The 18,649-nt window shown below is 43.0% G+C and overlaps 2 protein-coding genes across 6 annotated transcripts in view; both read right to left on the reverse strand.

Moving 5' to 3' along the window:
- Nucleotides 1–18,649, reverse strand: part of ERGIC3 (ERGIC and golgi 3) — a 52,142-nt gene that overhangs the window by 33,192 nt on the left and 301 nt on the right. For all 3 annotated transcript variants that reach the window (XM_040575482.1, XM_040575483.1, XM_040575480.1), the window contains one exon: nt 12,943–12,951. The gene's annotated coding sequence lies outside the window, so the exon portion shown is untranslated. Of the gene's footprint in view, nt 1–12,942; nt 12,952–18,649 lie in introns of those variants that run through there.
- The window catches only part of CEP250 (centrosomal protein 250), a 34,397-nt gene that overhangs the window by 3,161 nt on the left and 12,587 nt on the right, over nt 1–18,649 (reverse strand). For all 3 annotated transcript variants that reach the window (XM_040575477.1, XM_040575478.1, XM_040575479.1), the window contains 13 exons: nt 18,089–18,282; nt 15,848–15,975; nt 15,497–15,666; nt 14,543–14,722; nt 13,307–13,441; nt 12,856–12,999; nt 12,108–12,409; nt 9,015–9,174; nt 7,927–8,251; nt 7,384–7,511; nt 6,999–7,119; nt 5,326–5,480; nt 309–3,566 (listed from right to left, as the gene is read on the reverse strand). In XM_040575477.1, the coding sequence (XP_040431411.1) occupies nt 309–3,566; nt 5,326–5,480; nt 6,999–7,119; nt 7,384–7,511; nt 7,927–8,251; nt 9,015–9,174; nt 12,108–12,409; nt 12,856–12,999; nt 13,307–13,441; nt 14,543–14,722; nt 15,497–15,666; nt 15,848–15,975; nt 18,089–18,282 (5,400 nt within the window). The remainder of the gene's footprint in view (nt 1–308; nt 3,567–5,325; nt 5,481–6,998; nt 7,120–7,383; nt 7,512–7,926; nt 8,252–9,014; nt 9,175–12,107; nt 12,410–12,855; nt 13,000–13,306; nt 13,442–14,542; nt 14,723–15,496; nt 15,667–15,847; nt 15,976–18,088; nt 18,283–18,649) is intronic.

Genomic DNA, 18,649 nt, shown 5'->3' on the forward strand with positions numbered 1-18,649 from the left:
CATGCCAAATCCTAACCACACCATGTTGCCTAAACCTACCTAGGCAGGATACTAGACAGGAGAACCAATTACTAATCCCCAACTTTTGGGCTTGATTTAAGAGTAAGCTCTATAGCTCTTTCAGTAGTTCTGGGCGTGACAGAAAAAATTGTAGCAGGTGAGTGGTCCCTGGCCTGTGCTACACAGACAGACAAGCCTCTTGGCTGAAAACATAGCTTCTTTGGCCAAGCAGGTAAATATTTATGGGAAACATAATTAGAATCCTTTACAGATGTTTTAGTTGTCTCATGATCGGTCATACTGCCTACCTGAAGATGAAACCGGTCCTCGTCCCTGTCTAAAACCATACTTTGCAAGATGGCTATTTCTTCCCTCAAAGTCCCATTGGCCATTTCACTCTTAGTAAGGGCAAGAGTCAGTGCTTGTGCTTTCTCTTTCCATTCGATTTCTCCACTTTCAGTCTGCTTCAAAATAGCAATCATACGCTTCAATTCTTCTCCTTTTACTTTTCTCTCATCTTCCAGTTGCTGGGCTAGCTCCTTCTGCCTTTTCAAGAAGAGGTCTCTCTCCCGGAGAACTTTCTTCTTCTCTGCTTCCTCTTCTTCCCATTTTTGGAGTTTCTGGATTTGTTTCTTTAGGGTCTCCCCTTCATCCTTCCATCGCAAAGCTGACGTTAATTGTTTCAGGAGTTCACTCTGCCTCCTAAGCTCTTGTTCTCTCCCTGTCAGAGTCTTCTCTAAATACCTGACTCTGTCTCTCTGGCACTTGATCTCTTCATCCTTCTTTATCAGCATCTGCTGAATGTGCTGGACATCTTCCTGAAGACCTCTCATTTCCTCATCTTCTAACCTTTTTTGTTCACCTTGAGCCTTAGTCTCCCATTGTTTCTCATGCAAGGCTTCTTCCAGGAGCTTCTCTTGCTCTCTGTGATGTCTAATCTCTTCTTTCTTCTCAGTTAGCATAAGCTGGAGATTCTGCAAGGTCTTCAGTTCTTCTTCTTGTAGTTGAAGTTTTTGCATAAGAGTTTTGTTGTCTTCATCTCTCTTCCTCAACACTTCCTCAAGTAGATTTACTTGATTCTGGCAAGATGTTAGTGCTACTTTCATGCTTTCTTCACGAAGCTGGAAGACATTAATCTGCTCTGACTGCTTAAGGATCTCCAAATTTTTCTTTTTCATTGTTTGGCTCATTTTGTTTAGATCCTGCTGTAGACTCTTGGCCTGTTTGCCTTCTAACTCCTTCTGCTCTCGAAGTTCCTGGACATGCTCTTGCAGAGACACTCTCTCTTGATCTCTAGCTGCTAGAGAAGATTCAGCATATTCTAGTTTTTGCAGTATAGCTGTACTCTGCATCACTGCCTCTTCATTTTGCTGTTGAAGCTTAGAGATAGTCTCCTCCAGTACCTCTATCTTTCTTTCCCTTTCTTTCAGAGTCACTTTTGTTTCTCGAAGACTTGCTTGATCAGCTTCAAGCATTTCCTCCTTTTCTTTGCACACCTCACATTGTTTTCTAAGTGATATAATTTCTTGCTCATGTTCCTTTAGAGCCACTTTAAGATGTTGCAGAATTTCCTTCTGCTGCTCAAAGTCTTTTTCTTGTTTTTGGAAAGTCTCAATCAGTTCCTTCTGAGATTCAATCATGAAATCCTTCTCTCTCAATATTGCCTTAGTGTATTCTAAGTCTTTATATAAGACATTAATTTGTTCTTCTGTTTTTTCCTCATGTTTCCTTGTTTGTTGCTTTTGGATGTCTAGGAGTTTGTCCTTTTCTTTTAAAGTTTCTAATGTCTGCTCCAGTTGATCATGGACAGTCTTCAACTTCATTTCCATGACTTCTTCAGCTTCCTGAATTTGTTTTTGCTGTGACTCAAGCTCCTGATCTTTTTTAGATAAAGAAAGGGTCATCTTTTCTATTTTACCATGAAGCTCTTGCAAGTACTCCTCTTGACGTTCCTTGTACTGCTGGAAGAGTCTCAACTGATCCCTCTGAGTGTCAGACTCACTCTCTCTGTCTCTAAGAACTGCCCCAAGGCGTTCAAGACTTGTGTGCAAAGATTTCACCTGTTCTCTCTCCATCTCCAGTTCTTTGATGTGCTGAGTCAGAGACATAAGCTCTAAATTTTTCTCCTGCAAGTTTCCTTTCATATGATCAAGATCCACTAGCAGACTTCTCACTTGTGATGTACCATGTTGTTCTAGAATCATTATTTTCCCTTCCTGGAATTTGATCTCCTGGTCTCTGTCTTCCAGGTCTTTGCTCATCCTGCTCACAGCAGTCCTCTGCGTTTCTCGCTGCTTCTCCAGCTCCCTGATCAGTTCTTGCTGGGATTTGATCTCCTGGTCTCTGTCTTCCAGGTCTTTGCTCATCCTGCTCACAGCAGTCCTCTGCATTTCTCGCTGCTTCTCCAGCTCCCTGATCAGTTCTTGCTGGGATTTGATCTCCTGGTCTCTGTCTTCCAGGTCTTTGCTCATCCTGCTCACAGCAGTCCTCTGCGTTTCTTGCTGCTTCTCCAGCTCCCTGATCAGTTCTTGCTGGGATCTGATCTCCTGTTTTCTCTCCTCCAGGTCTTTGCTCATGTTGCTTACAGCAGTCCTCTGCATTTCGCGTTGCTTCCCCAGCTCCTGTATCAGTTCTTGCTGGGATCTGATCTCCTGGTCTCTGTCTTCCAGGTCTTTGCTCATCCTGCTCACAGCAGTCCTCTGCGTTTCTCGCTGCTTCTCCAGCTCCCTGATCAGTTCTTGCTGGGATTTGATCTCCTGGTCTCTGTCTTCCAGGTCTTTGCTCATCCTGCTCACAGCAGTCCTCTGCGTTTCTTGCTGCTTCTCCAGCTCCCTGATCAGTTCTTGCTGGGATCTGATCTCCTGTTTTCTCTCCTCCAGGTCTTTGCTCATGTTGCTTACAGCAGTCCTCTGCATTTCGCGTTGCTTCCCCAGCTCCTGTATCAGTTCTTGCTGGGATCTGATCTCCTGGTCTCTGTCTTCCAGGTCTTTGGTCATCTTACTCACAGCAGTCCTCTGCACTTCTTGTTGCTTCTCCAGCTCATGTATCATTTCTTGCTGGGTTCTGATCTCCTGGTCTCTGTCTTCCAGGTCTTTGCTCATCTTGCTTGCAGCAATCATCTGTTTTTCTTGCTGCTTCTCTAGCTCCTTTATTTGTTCTTGCTGGGATTCTGTCTTCTCTTTTTTCTCTTTAATGTCCTTAATAATCTGATCTAGAGTCATTTTATGCATTTCTTCCTGGTTTTCCAGTATTCTCATCTGTTCCTGGTATAACTTCATTTCTCCCTCTCTCTTTGATAGGATGGCATTCGTTTGAGTAAGATTCTCCTTCAAAGCTTTTACATCTGCTGCTTCTTTCTGTAGCATCTGGATTTTCTCCCACTGAGTTTGCACTTCTTCATTTTTTATTTTTAAGATAGACAATGTAGTTTGAAGTTCTTGTTCAAGGGAGTGATTCATTTCTGCTGCTGTATTTGCTCGTGTTTCAGAGGCTGTGACTGATTCCTGAAGAAGTTTTATCTCCCACATTAGTTTTTCTTCAACTGCTTGCAGTCTGTCCCGTTCATGCTGCAATACAGCAAGAAAAGGATTCAATAATTCCATTTATATATGTTTGGTTTTCATACTAGATTTGAACTCCCATTTTGGTGGCAGTCAAGGGCTGCAGTTTGTGCAGTAGAAAATTCTACCCGTTCAGTTAGTTTCCTTGTTTGAATTATATTTTCCATTTTCACTCAAAAAATGTTGAGAACTGTACTGTATTTAGCAAATTCTGTCTGTAACTGTGTTTTTTGTTTGTTTGTTTTTGAGTCATTGTAAATGGAGAAGTACGAAAATATTGGTCATATAAGAGCAGCTGCACTGGCCCAAATGTCTAGGCTACTATGCTGTATTTAATGCTGACTGTAAGTGCATACCCAGGGAAAAAAGCCTAAGATTAGGATAGGTTTAGATGATACTTCCCCCACAAACTCCAGCACTGTTTCAGCTTGCGAGGAATTTAACAGATTCCTCCTGACCCTATATAGACCCACTGTGTTGACAACACCTTTGGGCAAGAAGTTCAGCAGATCTCCTCTGCTCTAAGAAAAATTATTTCCTGTCATTTGCAGTGTGGTTCTCACTACCTGCAACATATGGCTTCTGTTCCGTGGAAAAAAAAGTGACTGCCCCCCTCTTTCCTTGCTTCCCAGGGTATTGTAGAGCTTTCCTGTTTTACCCTTCAGGTTGAATCTTTTCCAGATTACTCAGCTAGTCCCATCTTCCTTGATGTCCTTCCAAGAACCTCTTCTAGCTCTAATATGTCCTTTTTGGGAGGAGGTGCCAGAACCACACCCAGGATTTAAAGTCCAGATTAAGCATAAATTAGTGGCACGATGATGTTCTATTAGGAAGAGAAGAGAGAACAATTCCAACATGTTTTTTTCTCACCCCCAGGGGAACCTCTACTGTGTAGCATCTTCATGGTACTGGAACCCCACTGTCTTTTCTTGAAGGAGTAACGATCGGATCACAGGTTGTCATTTTGTGTTTGAAATCAAGATTGGTTTCAAACAATTAAACCTTTCAATCCTTTTTCAACCCTCGCAGACACATATATATTTATCTGAATCAGCTGTTTTGTTTCTCGAATTTCTCTATTTTTCCCCCACAGTCAGCACTCAGCTGTGCAATGACGAATAGTTTTATTATTAACAGACTTTCTCTTCGCATCCCTTTTTACAGTTCTAGATATTTATGAACCTAAATATGTATTTGGACACTATCAAATAATTGCCCAAACTATGTAAATAAGTTTGAACAACGTAAATAAGTTTGAAAGTTACTTTGACTAAAGTTTCAAGTGCAAAAACATTCAGAACTGTGGAAAATAAACACCCTGAATTATAAGTAAGTTTTATGTGACTCCAGCATCTTTTCTTCCTTATTCAGAAGAATGCTATTGGAAAAATTAAAAAATAATCACTGGTGAAAATACTATTTTTTTGCTTTCATAGTGGTCTGTGTTCTCTCTACGGATTTTGTGATGTCAGTTCTCTCCCCCTTCTGGACTGTATTCTCTCATTCAAAGTATTGACTGCTAATTCAGCTACAGGGACTGGCATGAAAGAAAAAGCCTGGGAAACGGGATAATGAATGGAGGGAAAGTAAAACATGAGAGACTTATTCAGCGCTTGCGTAATTTGTATCTTTTCAGATTTGGACTAAACCTGTACAGCATCAACCAAAACCAACTCTCTACTGAAAAAATTGTTCCTTAGAATTATTAATAGAAGACCAAAAAATTATGCAAGAAATTGCCCTTTATGGCATCTGCTAGCCTTACCAGCACATCCTTTCTTTGCTTCTCAGTGCTCTCAAGTTTCATTTCCAAAGATGCCACCTCTTGATGTAGAGTCATAGCTTCCTTCTTTAGAGCAGCAGTCTCTGCCTGCAAGGCAGCTTGTAGAGAGTTCTTCTTGTCTTCTGCCATCTGCCTCTCTGCAGCAGTAAAGGTCAAGGAGAAGGTGAAAAGCAAAGCAAAACCAAACTGATTTGTATCCTAGGGAGAAAACAACATTTTCCTATCTGTCTATGTTTTACAGTAGATGAGAGATTTAGCGTCCTAAAGAAAAAAGGTTGGGGGTGGGTGAGGGGGGAACAAGAAGCAAAAGTAAGGACTGACTATGACACAGTTAATTGACCAGGAAGGCATAAGAGGCTTTAGAAAATAGAACAGACACCAACATTGTGCTTTAAGATACACTTTAAGGTATTTGTCCAAAAGGATACTAGGGAAATACATTGTGCATTGACAGAGAAAAAAGAAAAGAAATATTCCGTGATACTAGGATAACAGCAGAGCAAGAACAATTGAGCATCATACCAGTAGTGACACCCGAAGCACACAGGATTAGACAGGAACTAAAACAAGCTAAAAGATAGAACTATAGGAATAGTTCCTGTCTAGCAGTTTAGTCTAAACAGGAAAAGAACTGACCAGTGGGACCAGCAGAATCCACCCAGTGGCAAAATTTAAAGTACGTAAGCTGTTACCATGTATGATAAGAAAATCAAACACTACAAATCTTCCAGAAATAGGGATGATCTAAGGCTGGAAAACTCTGCTGTAAGGAGTCTGAAAAATGATCAGCTATTCCATCTCACAGAAGTTACACAAAGAAATACTGAATAGTTAAAGGTATTACATGAGCAGGTGGCAGTATGCGAGGGAGACAACGAGCACGAGCAATGCCCACACTACCTGTTCCTGTACTCTGAGACAAGGAAAACAAGACAAGGAGATGGAAAAGCAATTCTGATTTGGAGAGTGGGAAAATAACAGCAGAGAGAGGAGCAGAGATGCCTGTCCAGCTCTTATACAGAGAGAACAGTAGCCCTGGAGGGCTCTGTGAAGGCCTGGAGATTAGAGGAAGAGGTAATCAGTAGCATATGAAAAACAGTTTGTAGATAAATCCAAAGTGAACATGTTACCAAAGACATTAGTAAGAAGTAGCTAGGGGAGCAAGAAACTGTGTTCGCTCAGATACTAGGATGCAAAAGCATTAGATAACAGAAAACTAGGAAAAACAGCAGAAGAAAGGATGCATTGGCAATTACAATAACACAGTAGCTTAACACTGAACTGATGCTCTGTGAAATGGCAATTTAAGAGGAAAAGGAAGTCTGCAAAGATAAGGTTTTTAGCAGGTTGGGAATTTTAAACAGTGTATGGAGAAGGATGCTGTAAGGTATCAAGTCACACCTACTTTATAGTGATATATTACCTGAAAGGGATCACCTCTGAACAAATATCGCCAGTCATAGCACTATATGCAGTGCCAGCCACTGGATCTTTTGTTATGAAAAGCATTCACTGGTAGTTCTATGGGCAAATCTCATGCTTGATTGCTTTTTCCCTCCTCCCATCTCCTGGCACTGCACTTTTCCTGTGTGAGACCAGAAATCCCTGCTCATGAGACAGGATTGGCTCAGTGGGTTGGAAAGGCAACGCTGTACCTTCCTGGCATCGAGTCAACTGCTTCTGTAGTTCTTGATTGCATGCACTGAAGTGGTCCCTCTCAGCTTGCCTCTTGCTCAGCTCCAGCTCAAGGTCCTGTATTTTCTTCCTGGCATCATTCTGGAGGAGGCAAGAAGAGCAATATGAGTTCACAGAGCCACTGGTGGAAGAAGACAAGGAGGTACAAAAGCTAAAGGCAGAAGCAACCAAGGTAGGAGGGGGCAGTTGGACATTAATGGTAAATGTAATCATGACCATCCGTTTCCCCGTGGCAGCAAGCAAACCTGGCCTACAATTTACACCAGTTCTGGCACTGGCACTCTGCTTCTCAGCTCAGTTCAGCAGAAGGACAGGGTTTCTGCATGCACTACAGAGGCACATTACCAGATCTTGCTGAGTCTGCCTCAGGTCCTGACGCAGGTCTTCTATGGCTGCTGCCACTCCGTCCACTGTGAGCTCTACAGGGACTTCCCTGGCCTGAGAAACAGTTAGGCCCCAGACACGATCCTGTTCTGGAGAAAAAAGCCACTGTGTTTCAAGCTTTAATTTGGGGGTCCCACAAACAAGGCCTCTTTTTACATAGGAGAAGGTGGCAGCACCTTTGTTGTTGCCTTAGAGTTCACATTACAGCAAGACATGTCATAGGCTAACATTATTTTGCTGCCCACTAATGTGGGTGCTGCTCCATGGAAGAACGCACATACACTTCCATGACTATGGGCCTCTATTTCATTCTGGTGCTGGTTATTTCTCCACATACAAACAGGAACTTGTCTCTGTGCAGAGACCTCAGGCCTTCAAGACTTCCCAAGGCTTGAGTCAGTCTGAAGTGAAAGGATGAACCTATTAGGACTGCAAAGAAACACCCCTCCCTTTATCTGCTCTCTTAAGTGCACTCCACAGTCTCCTCAACCTTCCCACACTTGCCTGAACTCCAAGTGACTAGGCCTCTGCTTGTATCAGTGCTGTCACACAGCATGTGGTGGAGAACCAATTGCAGTTTGTCCAATTGTGATTGGGCTTCACAATGGGCGCTGTTAGCCTGCTGGCACTCTGTAGCCAATGCCTTTGCTCTGTTCTCTGTGCTACAAAGCCTCAGATGAAGTTCAGCCATCTCAGCCTCCAGCACGTGCAAAGAGTCTCTCAAGCACAGTTCACCGGCTCGGGACTTCTCCAGATCCTGTAATAGCTGCTTCTCCCGAGCTGCCAGGCCAGCCTCCTTCTCCAGCACCACTTCCTGCAGTGACTGTACCTACGACACAGATGCACAGAGCCTCAGGGACAGTGCTGCTACTGAGGCAGCAGAGCAGGAAGTAGGGGAAAAAATAAGGAATTACTTTAAGCAACAACCTCATTGGAAACAAAAGGCAAAAAAAAACAAGGATTCAGATTAAGTAAAACAGACAATAAGCTAGAAAATTATTCCAGTGTCTGGAGGTTAAGGGGCCAAAAGGAAGCTTCCCCATCCAGAAAGCAATAGCCCAACCATGATGCTTTCCAACCTCAGAACAGAAGCAGCACGTGTTTGAGTAGGTGGCTGGCAGGGTGAGGTGGCAGATCAAGCACCCCTGCATGGAGGTCAGGCTGCCAGAGATGCCTGGGAGTAGAAGCAAATAGAAGTCTGTCAGCATCCCTTATTGTGCATCCCCAAAATACCAGATGAACTGGCTGAGATGGAAGTGCCTTCCACAGACTGCAATAACTACTTCTGTCTCACCAGATTGCTGGTTTCTATCTCTATATAGAGATAGAAACACCACCTAGGGACATTCCAACATAGATACTGAGAAATTCCAAAGGAGTCTTCTGCTCTTCCTCATAGATTTAATGGCTTGAACCATGAGAGAACAGGGTACAACACAGGGAGAACATAGCAGATCCAGCCTTCACTTCAATGTGCAAAGTCTGCACAGAACACAGGAGCATGTGTTGTTGGAAGGGAAAAAAGGCGGGGCCTACAAGCTGAAAGTGGTATTCAATTTCCCTGGAGAAGAGAATGCTTTTGGATAGGGCACCTGGTTGTTGAGCTCTTGTATTTCTCTTTTGTGGTCTGAATGGAGCTGCTGGGCCTGTTGAATATCAGAAAGTAGTTTAGACACCTCGTTCTGCTGGGCAAGGTTGTTTTCTTCCAGGGTCTTGAGGCTCAGTTCCTTCTGTTCCAGAGACAGAGACAGCCTGAAAGAAAGAGAGGGTATGTGACTCATTACTACATTGTATAACATTCAAAAACCTCTAAGGACTTCCACCACCAAGGGGAAAATTACTGTCTCTGCTGAGGTTTATCTAAATAACTAGGCTGCTTGTTCAGTTCTAAGTCAGGCTGGCAATCACACCCAAGCATGTGTCCACTATGCTCATTTCCACAGAGGAAATCTGAATTATTGGCTAAGTTTCATATATTGTTTTGAAATGTGAATAAGAATATAGACAACGTAATATGGGTGCACAAATATTGAAACACTTAAACCAGAGATGTTAAAAGCCATAGTGATACCCACAGATACAATCCCATGTTCTACCATTCTGCAGTACAGGTGGTACCAAGGGGCCGTTTTACCCACCACTGGTTCTTCTCAACTTCAAGAATGCCACAGAAGAACATAAAAGGCTAAGAGCTCCAGGGAAGAGGAAATCATGCAAATTGTGAATGGGTTTATGGATAATGCATCTTTATAAATGTCTAGTATCCACAATATACCTTTTTATCTTTCTTATCTTCTTGTTTGTCTGTATGCACACCTCTATGCTGGGTGGCTCCATGCAGTGGAGCTCATGTTAATGCTCACAGATATACAACAAAGGGCTGGAGACCAAGAAACGGGCAATCAGAGAACTGTCTTACCACAGATTGCCTTCTGTCTCACCTCTGTGAAAGCTACAGCCTAAGAAACATATCCCTCATGCTAGCCATAATGTGTGCCCACACAGAGTATTTCTGAGATATACAGACTGGGAGAAGAACTCATTGAGAGCAGCCCTGCAGAAAAGGACTTGGGGGTTCTGGTGGACAAAAAGCTTGACATGAGCCAGCAGTGTGCACTTGTAGCCCAAAAGGCCAACTGCATCCTGGGCTGCATCAACAGAGGAGCGGGCAGCAGGTCGAGGGAGGTGATTGTGCCCCTCTAATCCGCCCTTGTGAGGCCCCACTTTGGAGTACTGCATCCAGCCCAAGAGACCCCAGCACAAGAAGGATGTTGATCTGTTAGAATTGGGTCCAGAGGAGGCCATGAAAATGATCAAGGGGCAGGAGCCCCTCTCCTATGAAGAAAGGCTGACAGAGCTGGGGCTGTTCAGCCTAAAGAAGAGAAGGCTCCATGGTGACCTCATTGTGGCTTTTCAGTACTTAAAGAGGACATAATAAAGATGGAGAGCAACTCTTTGTTTAATCAAATAATGACAGGACAAGGGGGAACGGTTTTAAACTATAAGAGGGGAGATTTAGATTAGAGGTTAGGAGGAAATTCTTCACTCAGAGGATGGTAAGGTACTGGAACAGGTTGCCCAGAGAGGTTGTGGATGCCCCATCCCTGCAGGTGTTCAAGAACATGTTAGATGAGGCTCTGGGCAACTTGATATAGTGGGTGGCAAGCCATTCTATGATTCTATGTACTAAGAAGTTACATCAAAAAGGATCCAAATGCAGTTAGCAATTCACTGGGCAGCATTCAAATATAAATTACTGAAACAAACATCTTTCAGTGGTAAAAAGGTAAATAGCAAAAGGAACAAATCCTACTAAACCATAAGAAAGGCAAGTTTGATATCTAGTATCTTTCATATTGCTTCTTCTAGGGATAAATAGGGATTGGGGATAAGATGCAGGAAGGGTGATCCTTCTAGACAATCCAGAAACCACTTCTGGTAGGATCTTCAGGTATATCCTTACAACAGTAACGTCCCAGAAAAACCTATAGCATAGGAAGAGACTGGCCATAGGTGTCTTCATTTCCCCAGTCTTTCTAGCTGAGCCATTAGTTACTAAAAGCTGATTTCACATACAGGTAACGATGCAACAAGCAAGACATGAAAGAATCAACGGTTTGAAAGACTGGAACACCAAGGGTAATATTTCTTAATGCAAGACTCAAGTGGGGAGGGTCCTCAGGTCCTTCCACCAAGAAGACACTCAGATCATTGCTCCAGCAAACAACTTGGTGGAAGCTAAGATTAGTACTGTGGTGCAAATATTGATACCATATAGCTTGCAAAGCCAAAATAAAGTATTGAAATGAAGACATTACAGAAGAAGAAGAAAAAAAATTGACTTATGAGACTCAAACAGAGGTTTTGTTAATAAAGAGAAAATTTGTTTCCCAAGCTTGTACATGCTGGTAGGAACAGCAACTGAAAGCAAGGTGATATTTGGGGAGTTTCATAAGACTTGCCAGCACCCATATTAAGTTCAGCTAGGGAAATGAAGGCAGATACCAGAAGTGGTAACGGAGGTTTGGAGGAAATACTCAGATCCATATATAAGATGTAGGATCCCTCATAGCAGAAAAAAAAAAAAAAAGAGTACTCTGCCTTTTACTTATCTTCTTCAGTGAAGAGTTCTGTTGAAGATTAACAGGACTTCACCAGATGAAGTAGCCTCCTTTCTCTTCTTTGTTGCACTCCTTGGACAATAACATCGGTAACTGTTAAGGCTAGAAGGGACCCTGCTTGAGCATCTCCAGATGCCTGTTAGGATATTTTGAGGAATGGGGTAACACATGGCAATGAAAAACGTGCTCATTTCTTGGGAGCCTCCAAGTTCCATGATGGCTTCTTCCAACCGGAAGTATAAGGATGGAAGACTAGTGCAGATCTTAAATGTTTAAAGTGTAGTGAACCCAAGGTGGAGCTGGTGGATCTATTTAGCCCATTATACTGCAGCTTGTCCTGCCTCCTTTGTTGTGTTCTAGGCTTAAACCCCCAAAAGTTTAATTTACAGTATTTATATGCTGACATAATAAAAGAACACCTCCTTTTAAGGAAAAGACTAGTTCAAAAGCCACTGGCTTCAGAAAAAAAGTGTAACTGGAAGAAAAAAAGAGCCATTTTCATATACAAAAGTCTAAAAGAGGGAATTCATTAAATAGAACAGAGTCTTGCAGGCTTTCAATTACCTGGCTCTTTCACTCTCTAGGACCTTCAGTGAAGCCTCAAATTCTGCATTGTGACGCTCCACTTCTTCCCATCGACTCCTTTCCCCCTCCAAGGACTGCAGACACACTTGCAGCTTTTTGTTCTGATGTTCTACCTCTTCCCACTGGCTCCTCTCTTCAGCCAAAATCCTCTGGAGGTGCACAACCTCCAGTACCTTCTGCCTTGACAATTCCTGTGCCTCATTCAGATCCTGCTGAGCTTTGTGGCCAATTGCTTGCTGGGACTCTTGGGAAGCTGCTAGCTGAGATGTCAACTCTTCCACCTGAAGTAACACATAACAGCACTCAAAGACTACAGCTTGTCACTGTCAGCCATATCACGTACTATGAAGAAAGGGGAAGAACAGATTTAAATTTCATCATATCACAAAGTACCAAATTCACAATGGACACAACTGACTTGTATAAAAATCTAGAGGGGCATCATGTTTGTCTGATAAAAACCTTAAAAACCAAGGCTAGCAGTAACAGACCAGAAAAAGTCCATTCTGATGATTACTGGCAAACAGGCAAAAGGAGTAGCCCATCTGTTCGGGGCAGCAGCTGAGATTCAGGTGACTGGTAAGTCTCCTTTAGACCAGCTGAGATGGAGACCACAGTATGATGGCAGTCAGAGGAATTACTCCAACAGCCTGTTCTGCAACAGTAAAGCAAGAAGTGGAGACACGACCTGTATGATGACTAAAATAACTTTTGCTGTTTAAGTCACCTGTTTTTGTAGGTCATCCCTCTGTTGAAGAAGAATATTCAGTTCCTCTTTGACGGTTTTGATTTCTTCCTTATGCATATTCTCCACTGCCTTGATCTTACAACGAGTTTCTCGCAGCTCTGCTTGCAGCTTTTCTGTTATGCTCTGTAAATACAAATGGAAATCAAGTTACTGGACCTGCCATCAGCTCCATGTTTTTCCTCCTTCTGTCTCGTTCACATTCATTCAGCCACTTTCTCCTTTTCTTCCCACCACTCCTTCCATTGCAACCCTTCCTTCCTTTTGCTGGCTTCTGGAGCTTACCATGCTCTGTGCTTTCAGTGTCTACAGTAGTTCTTGCCTCTTCAGTCCCAGGACTTGTGTTTCATTTTCTTCTTACTGTCCTTCACTGCTTACCTGGCTCTATTACCAACTGCTTGTATTTTCTACCTGCCCTACTAGTGAGACTTACCTGCCCATACACTTGCTGCTCTTTCACCTCTTGCCTGAGTTGCTCAAGCTGTTGGCAGGCTTCTGTTAGCTCTCCCTGAGTTTGGAGTAGTGTCTCTAATAAAGCTTTCTTCTCACTCTCTTTTTCTAGCAGGACCTGTACAGAAAGAGAAAGGAAAAGACAGGTTTAATCTTCACAGAAAAAAATGCACATGGACTTCAAAGACTTGGAAGGCTGATAGGTTCACATGTTCTCAAAGCAACATGCTGCTGGTTTCCTAGGTCACTAGATGGCACAGATTCCTAAGTGAGTTTGGCAGTATAAACATCTGCGGTCCATCTGTGACTGAGTCTTCAGTAAACTCTTAACCGTCTAATAGGAATGTGTGTGACCTTTTCCTAGTGCTGGTGAGGGGTGAGGGTATTCTTCGTCTTCTGTTGTGTCCTGTTCGCCTTTTAACACAGACTCTTACATCCACTTTGCAGTAGAGAACACGCAAGTCTGCCAGAAGGCTGAAGCTAGCAGCTCCTTCAGAAAACTCATGTATTCTAAGTGGGGCTTGGTGAAAATTACTTCAGTTTTAAGGATACGCTGCCACCTCTTACAGCTGATTCTGTCATTCCAGTACCTGCAGACACAACTATGGGTACAGCCATGCCTTGTCAATCTGCATAAGAAGGAATTTGGGTAGAACACAAGGAAGACTCTCAGCACACAATAGGATTGCTTAGGCACAGGAGTCTGGTCACAAAACAGTTACCCAGAAAGTGACTTCAAACACAGCCTGAAGGCCACCTCTGTTACACTACTTAGAAACATTTCATTCCCACTGCCAAACAGTCCTGCATGCCTTTCACTTCACCAAATTCAAAGTAGAAAACACCTCAAATACTTCAGGAAAAAAGAGACACTCGAGGCATGCTCTTACAGTCCAATATCCAGCTAACTCCCATAACTCCATCTTTTCTGTACACGTTGCTTCCTTCAGCTCACCACTGTGAGATATGATTATGGTGTTTATGCTATCTTCAGGTCTGCAATGGACTTCCTGTCTTTCTTAAACTTACACTCTGGTAGTCTCTTGCATTATAGACACTGTGCTTCATGGCACAAAAGTCTTATGGTTGCTAAGGCAACTCCTGTTTACAGAAGGGCATCCAACAGACATCTCTACCCAGATGTGCAATGTCAAGAGAAAAATTACCAATACGGAGACCAGAAGAGTAAAAACATAAATTCTGCTTTCACACTCTTTACCTCTTGCTTAGCATTTTCAACTCTAGTTCGTTCCTCTTCTTGTTGAGCTTGCATGGTAGCAACTTTCTGCTTCATATCAAACAGCTTCTTCTCATGCTCACCTTCTGTCTCTGCTTTCTCCTTTTCCCAGTGCTCCAGCATCTCCTGCAGCTCTAAATGGTGCCCTTCCCGCTCATTTGCCTAATGAGTGAAGGAAAAGATTTCAAGATGAAGTCTCAGGTAACCTCATGAGAAACATGTGAATCTTCATCCCTCCCACAAGCCTCTACCTGAACAGCAAACAGCAGTCGCCTTGTGGCCTATCAAGGAACTTAAAAGGCGGGTCAGCAGGTGGAATAAAAGGAGATAACACCTTCCCCTCTCTGATGGCTGCCTGTTTCCTAACACCTTTGTTCTTAGCATTTCTCTCTGTTCTCATCTCCATTTTCAGAACTCCATTTTATTCAATAAAAAGATGCAGACTGACTGCAGGGTGAGAAAAAGGCCAGTATCCTGACGCTCTACTGACAAGGCAGACCATGGACTGAAGTACCAGGAACAAGGAGCTTGTCCCATATGCTTTAAACCCAAGGGTAATACCTCTGTCAACCATGAAAGGACAGAAAGAAAGGAACATAGTTTCTGTGATTGCATTTGGCAGGAACATTAGTAGTCTACTTCATGATAGGAGTCTGGTCAAGATCCTACCCCTTTGTTGTGAGGCTTTGGGTTGAGTTCACCCAACCTTCTGCTGAATTTGTCTTAGGGCCACACTGAATCAGTGACTGCATTTACTGTCCTGACATAGTCATGTGGGCCTTCACATACAAGACTTCAAGTATGAGCCACTGGCTCTGCTGTCTGACCTAGCAGCGTGTGGCCTATGACAGATGATTACTGCCATTTCTCAGGCTCAGGCTATAATTATGCTAAAGCCATCCCACAAAGATTGCTTGAAACCATATTGTTTCCTACCAGGTCTTGTAGGAGTTTGTTTATTTCCACTTCGTGATCAGTTTGATGAAGTTTGAGAGCATTGTTATACTGCTGTTCTGTCTGCAGGAGCTGTTGTGCCATGTTTTCCCGTTCCTGCTTCATTAAAGATCTCTCTGCTTCCAACTCACTTTGAAGACACTTCACTTCCCCTGCAAACATGGCAAATGGCAAGAAATTCAGCACCTACAGAAACAATGGTTCTGATTTTGCTAGCCTTAAGCTATTCTAATTTCAGTGCAAAAGGGCTATGGCTGCGTCTCCTTCATTCCTCAGCACTGCACTGCAACCAGGTGAGAGTATCACCAGAGACAAAATACATGAGGCTCTCACCTTGCACCACTTCCTTAGCCTGGATGACTGTATGCAGTTGGATTTCAAGCTGACTCCTGCTGATCTCCAGCTGAGATATACGCTGCTGAGCCTCAAACAGGCTGGATTCCAGGGTCTCCTTCACTGACCTACATGTTGTAAATATAGAAAGAATGAGCTTCTTACTCCTAACATGCTCAGGGAGCTATTCCAGTAAGAAGTGGTTCATAATCCCCACACCTGAGTATGGAAAATGGGTTGTGTGGAAATTTATGAACATAAAACGTATTTCTGCCATTTCAAATAGCAAGGCAGGCCTCTCCAAGGGAATGCCCAGGTTTTACTTATGACCTAGCATAACACAGGAAGTAAAGTCTAATTTGATCTCAATAGCCAAACCTTAAATTGCTGTCATCTGATCTATGACACACAGGTAGCTGTGCCCCCAGAGTCTGTATCAGCAAGCAAAAATCCATCCGTCAGGGCTCACAGCCCTGATCTCATCAGGGCTTCTGAATGACACACAGGATTTTGGAACCTGGAGCTGAAGTTACTTCCCTGCTCTAATACTGAGTCCTGTGTGCCAGTGTCTTACAATATACAGCATTGCTTCATTAGTACAGGGACACATTAGGATAACATCATTAAAGGTACAGCAATAAAACCCACAATAGCAACATTTCACTGCTTTATTGTACAATGGAGGACATATCTTCAAGCAAGAGGAACAAACACGTGTATCTGACTATGCCAATCTCTGGCAGTCCAAAGTAAATGTGCTACACTTTAAGGATAAATAGAAACCAGCCTTTGAAACAGAACAGAAAAGGTAGAGTCCAAAACTGTGACAGCAAAAGGCTCGAGACCGTCATCTGGCAAGAGCAGTTGATGATGATTCTTGGTAATGCTTTTATCTATTAACAAAGGCTCTTTATAACTAATTTCTCTCTTCTTTTTACTGATGCTGTCACTGAAAAATAAAAAGAGCTGAATGCTTAATAAAGACTCTGTAAATACCTACTGCCAATCTCTGTTTTCATGACAACATATGGAACAGATATAATCAAGCAGTAAGTATCCTCCACTTCACCTACGCTGATAAAACCTGGAAAATCACATCAGTGTTACAGCCATTAGAAGAAAGCGAAGAGCTGTTTATAGACAGTTCAAGTTCAAAATTTATCATATTCCACCTTGCAGCTCTGGCTACACTCTCCTCTGGAAGTTTAGCCAGCAATAAAAGTTATGAACAAGCAGTACAGCCAAATTGACAAAATATTATTCAGCTGGATCAAATAAGAGAAGCTGGAGCTCAGAAAAAGCAGCAGCTCTCAAGAAACAGACTGAGCTGAAACAGTATTTATCAGCCTTGCCAACAACATACTCTGGAGCGGTCAAGTGTAAGTCATAATGCATGACAGACAATCTCCAAAATAACATTTATACAGCTTTGCAAGTTCAGGAGTCTTCTAAAAGCTACCTAGAACAGAGGACAAACTTTGTTTCTGAAAAGCAGAACTTGTCACGTTTGATCTTAGTAGCCTGATACAGCACAAGGACAATATCTTGTTCCTTCTCTGCATAACATCTCCGTGATATCCATCCCTAGAGGCCACGTGCTAAGGTGTACAGGACCCACACATCAGTGATAAGCAATTCCCAAAGACTGGCAAGGATTCAAAAGAAGCTTCCCCGCTGCAGGCAGAACCAAACCCAGGTCCTGTACCACAGTTAACATGAGTTAGCTTAGAAACAGAAAGTCCTCAAGATCTTCAGGAGAAGCCTCTAGCTTCACCCTATATGACAGTGTCCTACTCAGAATGCCTGTATATAGTACCCTTGAATCCTGAAGATCTCTGTTCAAATGTACAGAACAAGAAAACAAAAACAAAGAGAAGCCTCAGTCTCCATTAAACATCTAGATGCAAGCAGAGATCATGGCACTGTTATTTCTCAATGCAGAGTGAAGGTACCTGATACTGAGGATTCAGATTGGCTTGCTTTAGACTTCACAGCCACGTGCGAGGTAGCACAAACATGAGCCCAAGGCTTTGTTAGATTTAGCTCTCAGAAAAATAACATTCAAACCATGATATACGGGTTGTTTTTTTTTCCCCTCAAGATTCTTCAATTTTCTGTCTATGGAAGGTCAGGCTGTCTGAAAAGCATACAGTTTGCAATAAATCCTTGTGTAATGATTACCACCTTTATAATTACAGACATTAAATAATGTCCTGTCTAGGGCCTCCTCCCTGCCTTTACCTGGCCTCTGCCAGCTGCTCTGAAAGGTCTTGTCTGTCCCGTTCCACAGCTGCCAGTCGCACTTCAAGGGCAGCCTTCTCATGCACCAGGAATTCCTTCTCTTTGGACACCTTGGCCAGTGCATCCTCTTGGCGAGAGGACTCTTGGCGCAACTGCTCCAAACCACTGCTAGCTGACTCTTGCTGGAGGTAAACCTGAAAGCAGGATAAAATACAGTTCTAGTCATTTCTCTGAAGATCTGCTCAGAGCCAACCAGTGTCACTGCTGAATCAGTTAGAGCTCCTGTACTGTGGGATGAAAGCCTAAGAGCATCTGCTGTATACAGCACTAATACTTCGGGCTGCCGAAAGGCACTGGGACTTGGAAGTGTTGTGTAGGGCCATACTGGGTTGGCTGGGACCAGACAACTACTTGAGGACAAATGTACATACCCCAGACTATGTGTTTTCATGCAAAAATTCTGCATTTTCCAGAACTGCTACCTTGAAAACTAAAACTCTCTCAGAATCTGTATCAGTGCTGGAAATTTTCAGGTACGTTTGAGCAAAAGCAACTTTCCTC

The sequence above is a fragment of the Cygnus olor genome, chromosome 16 (genome assembly GCF_009769625.2).
Source record: "Cygnus olor isolate bCygOlo1 chromosome 16, bCygOlo1.pri.v2, whole genome shotgun sequence".
Lineage (NCBI taxonomy): Eukaryota > Metazoa > Chordata > Aves > Anseriformes > Anatidae > Cygnus > Cygnus olor.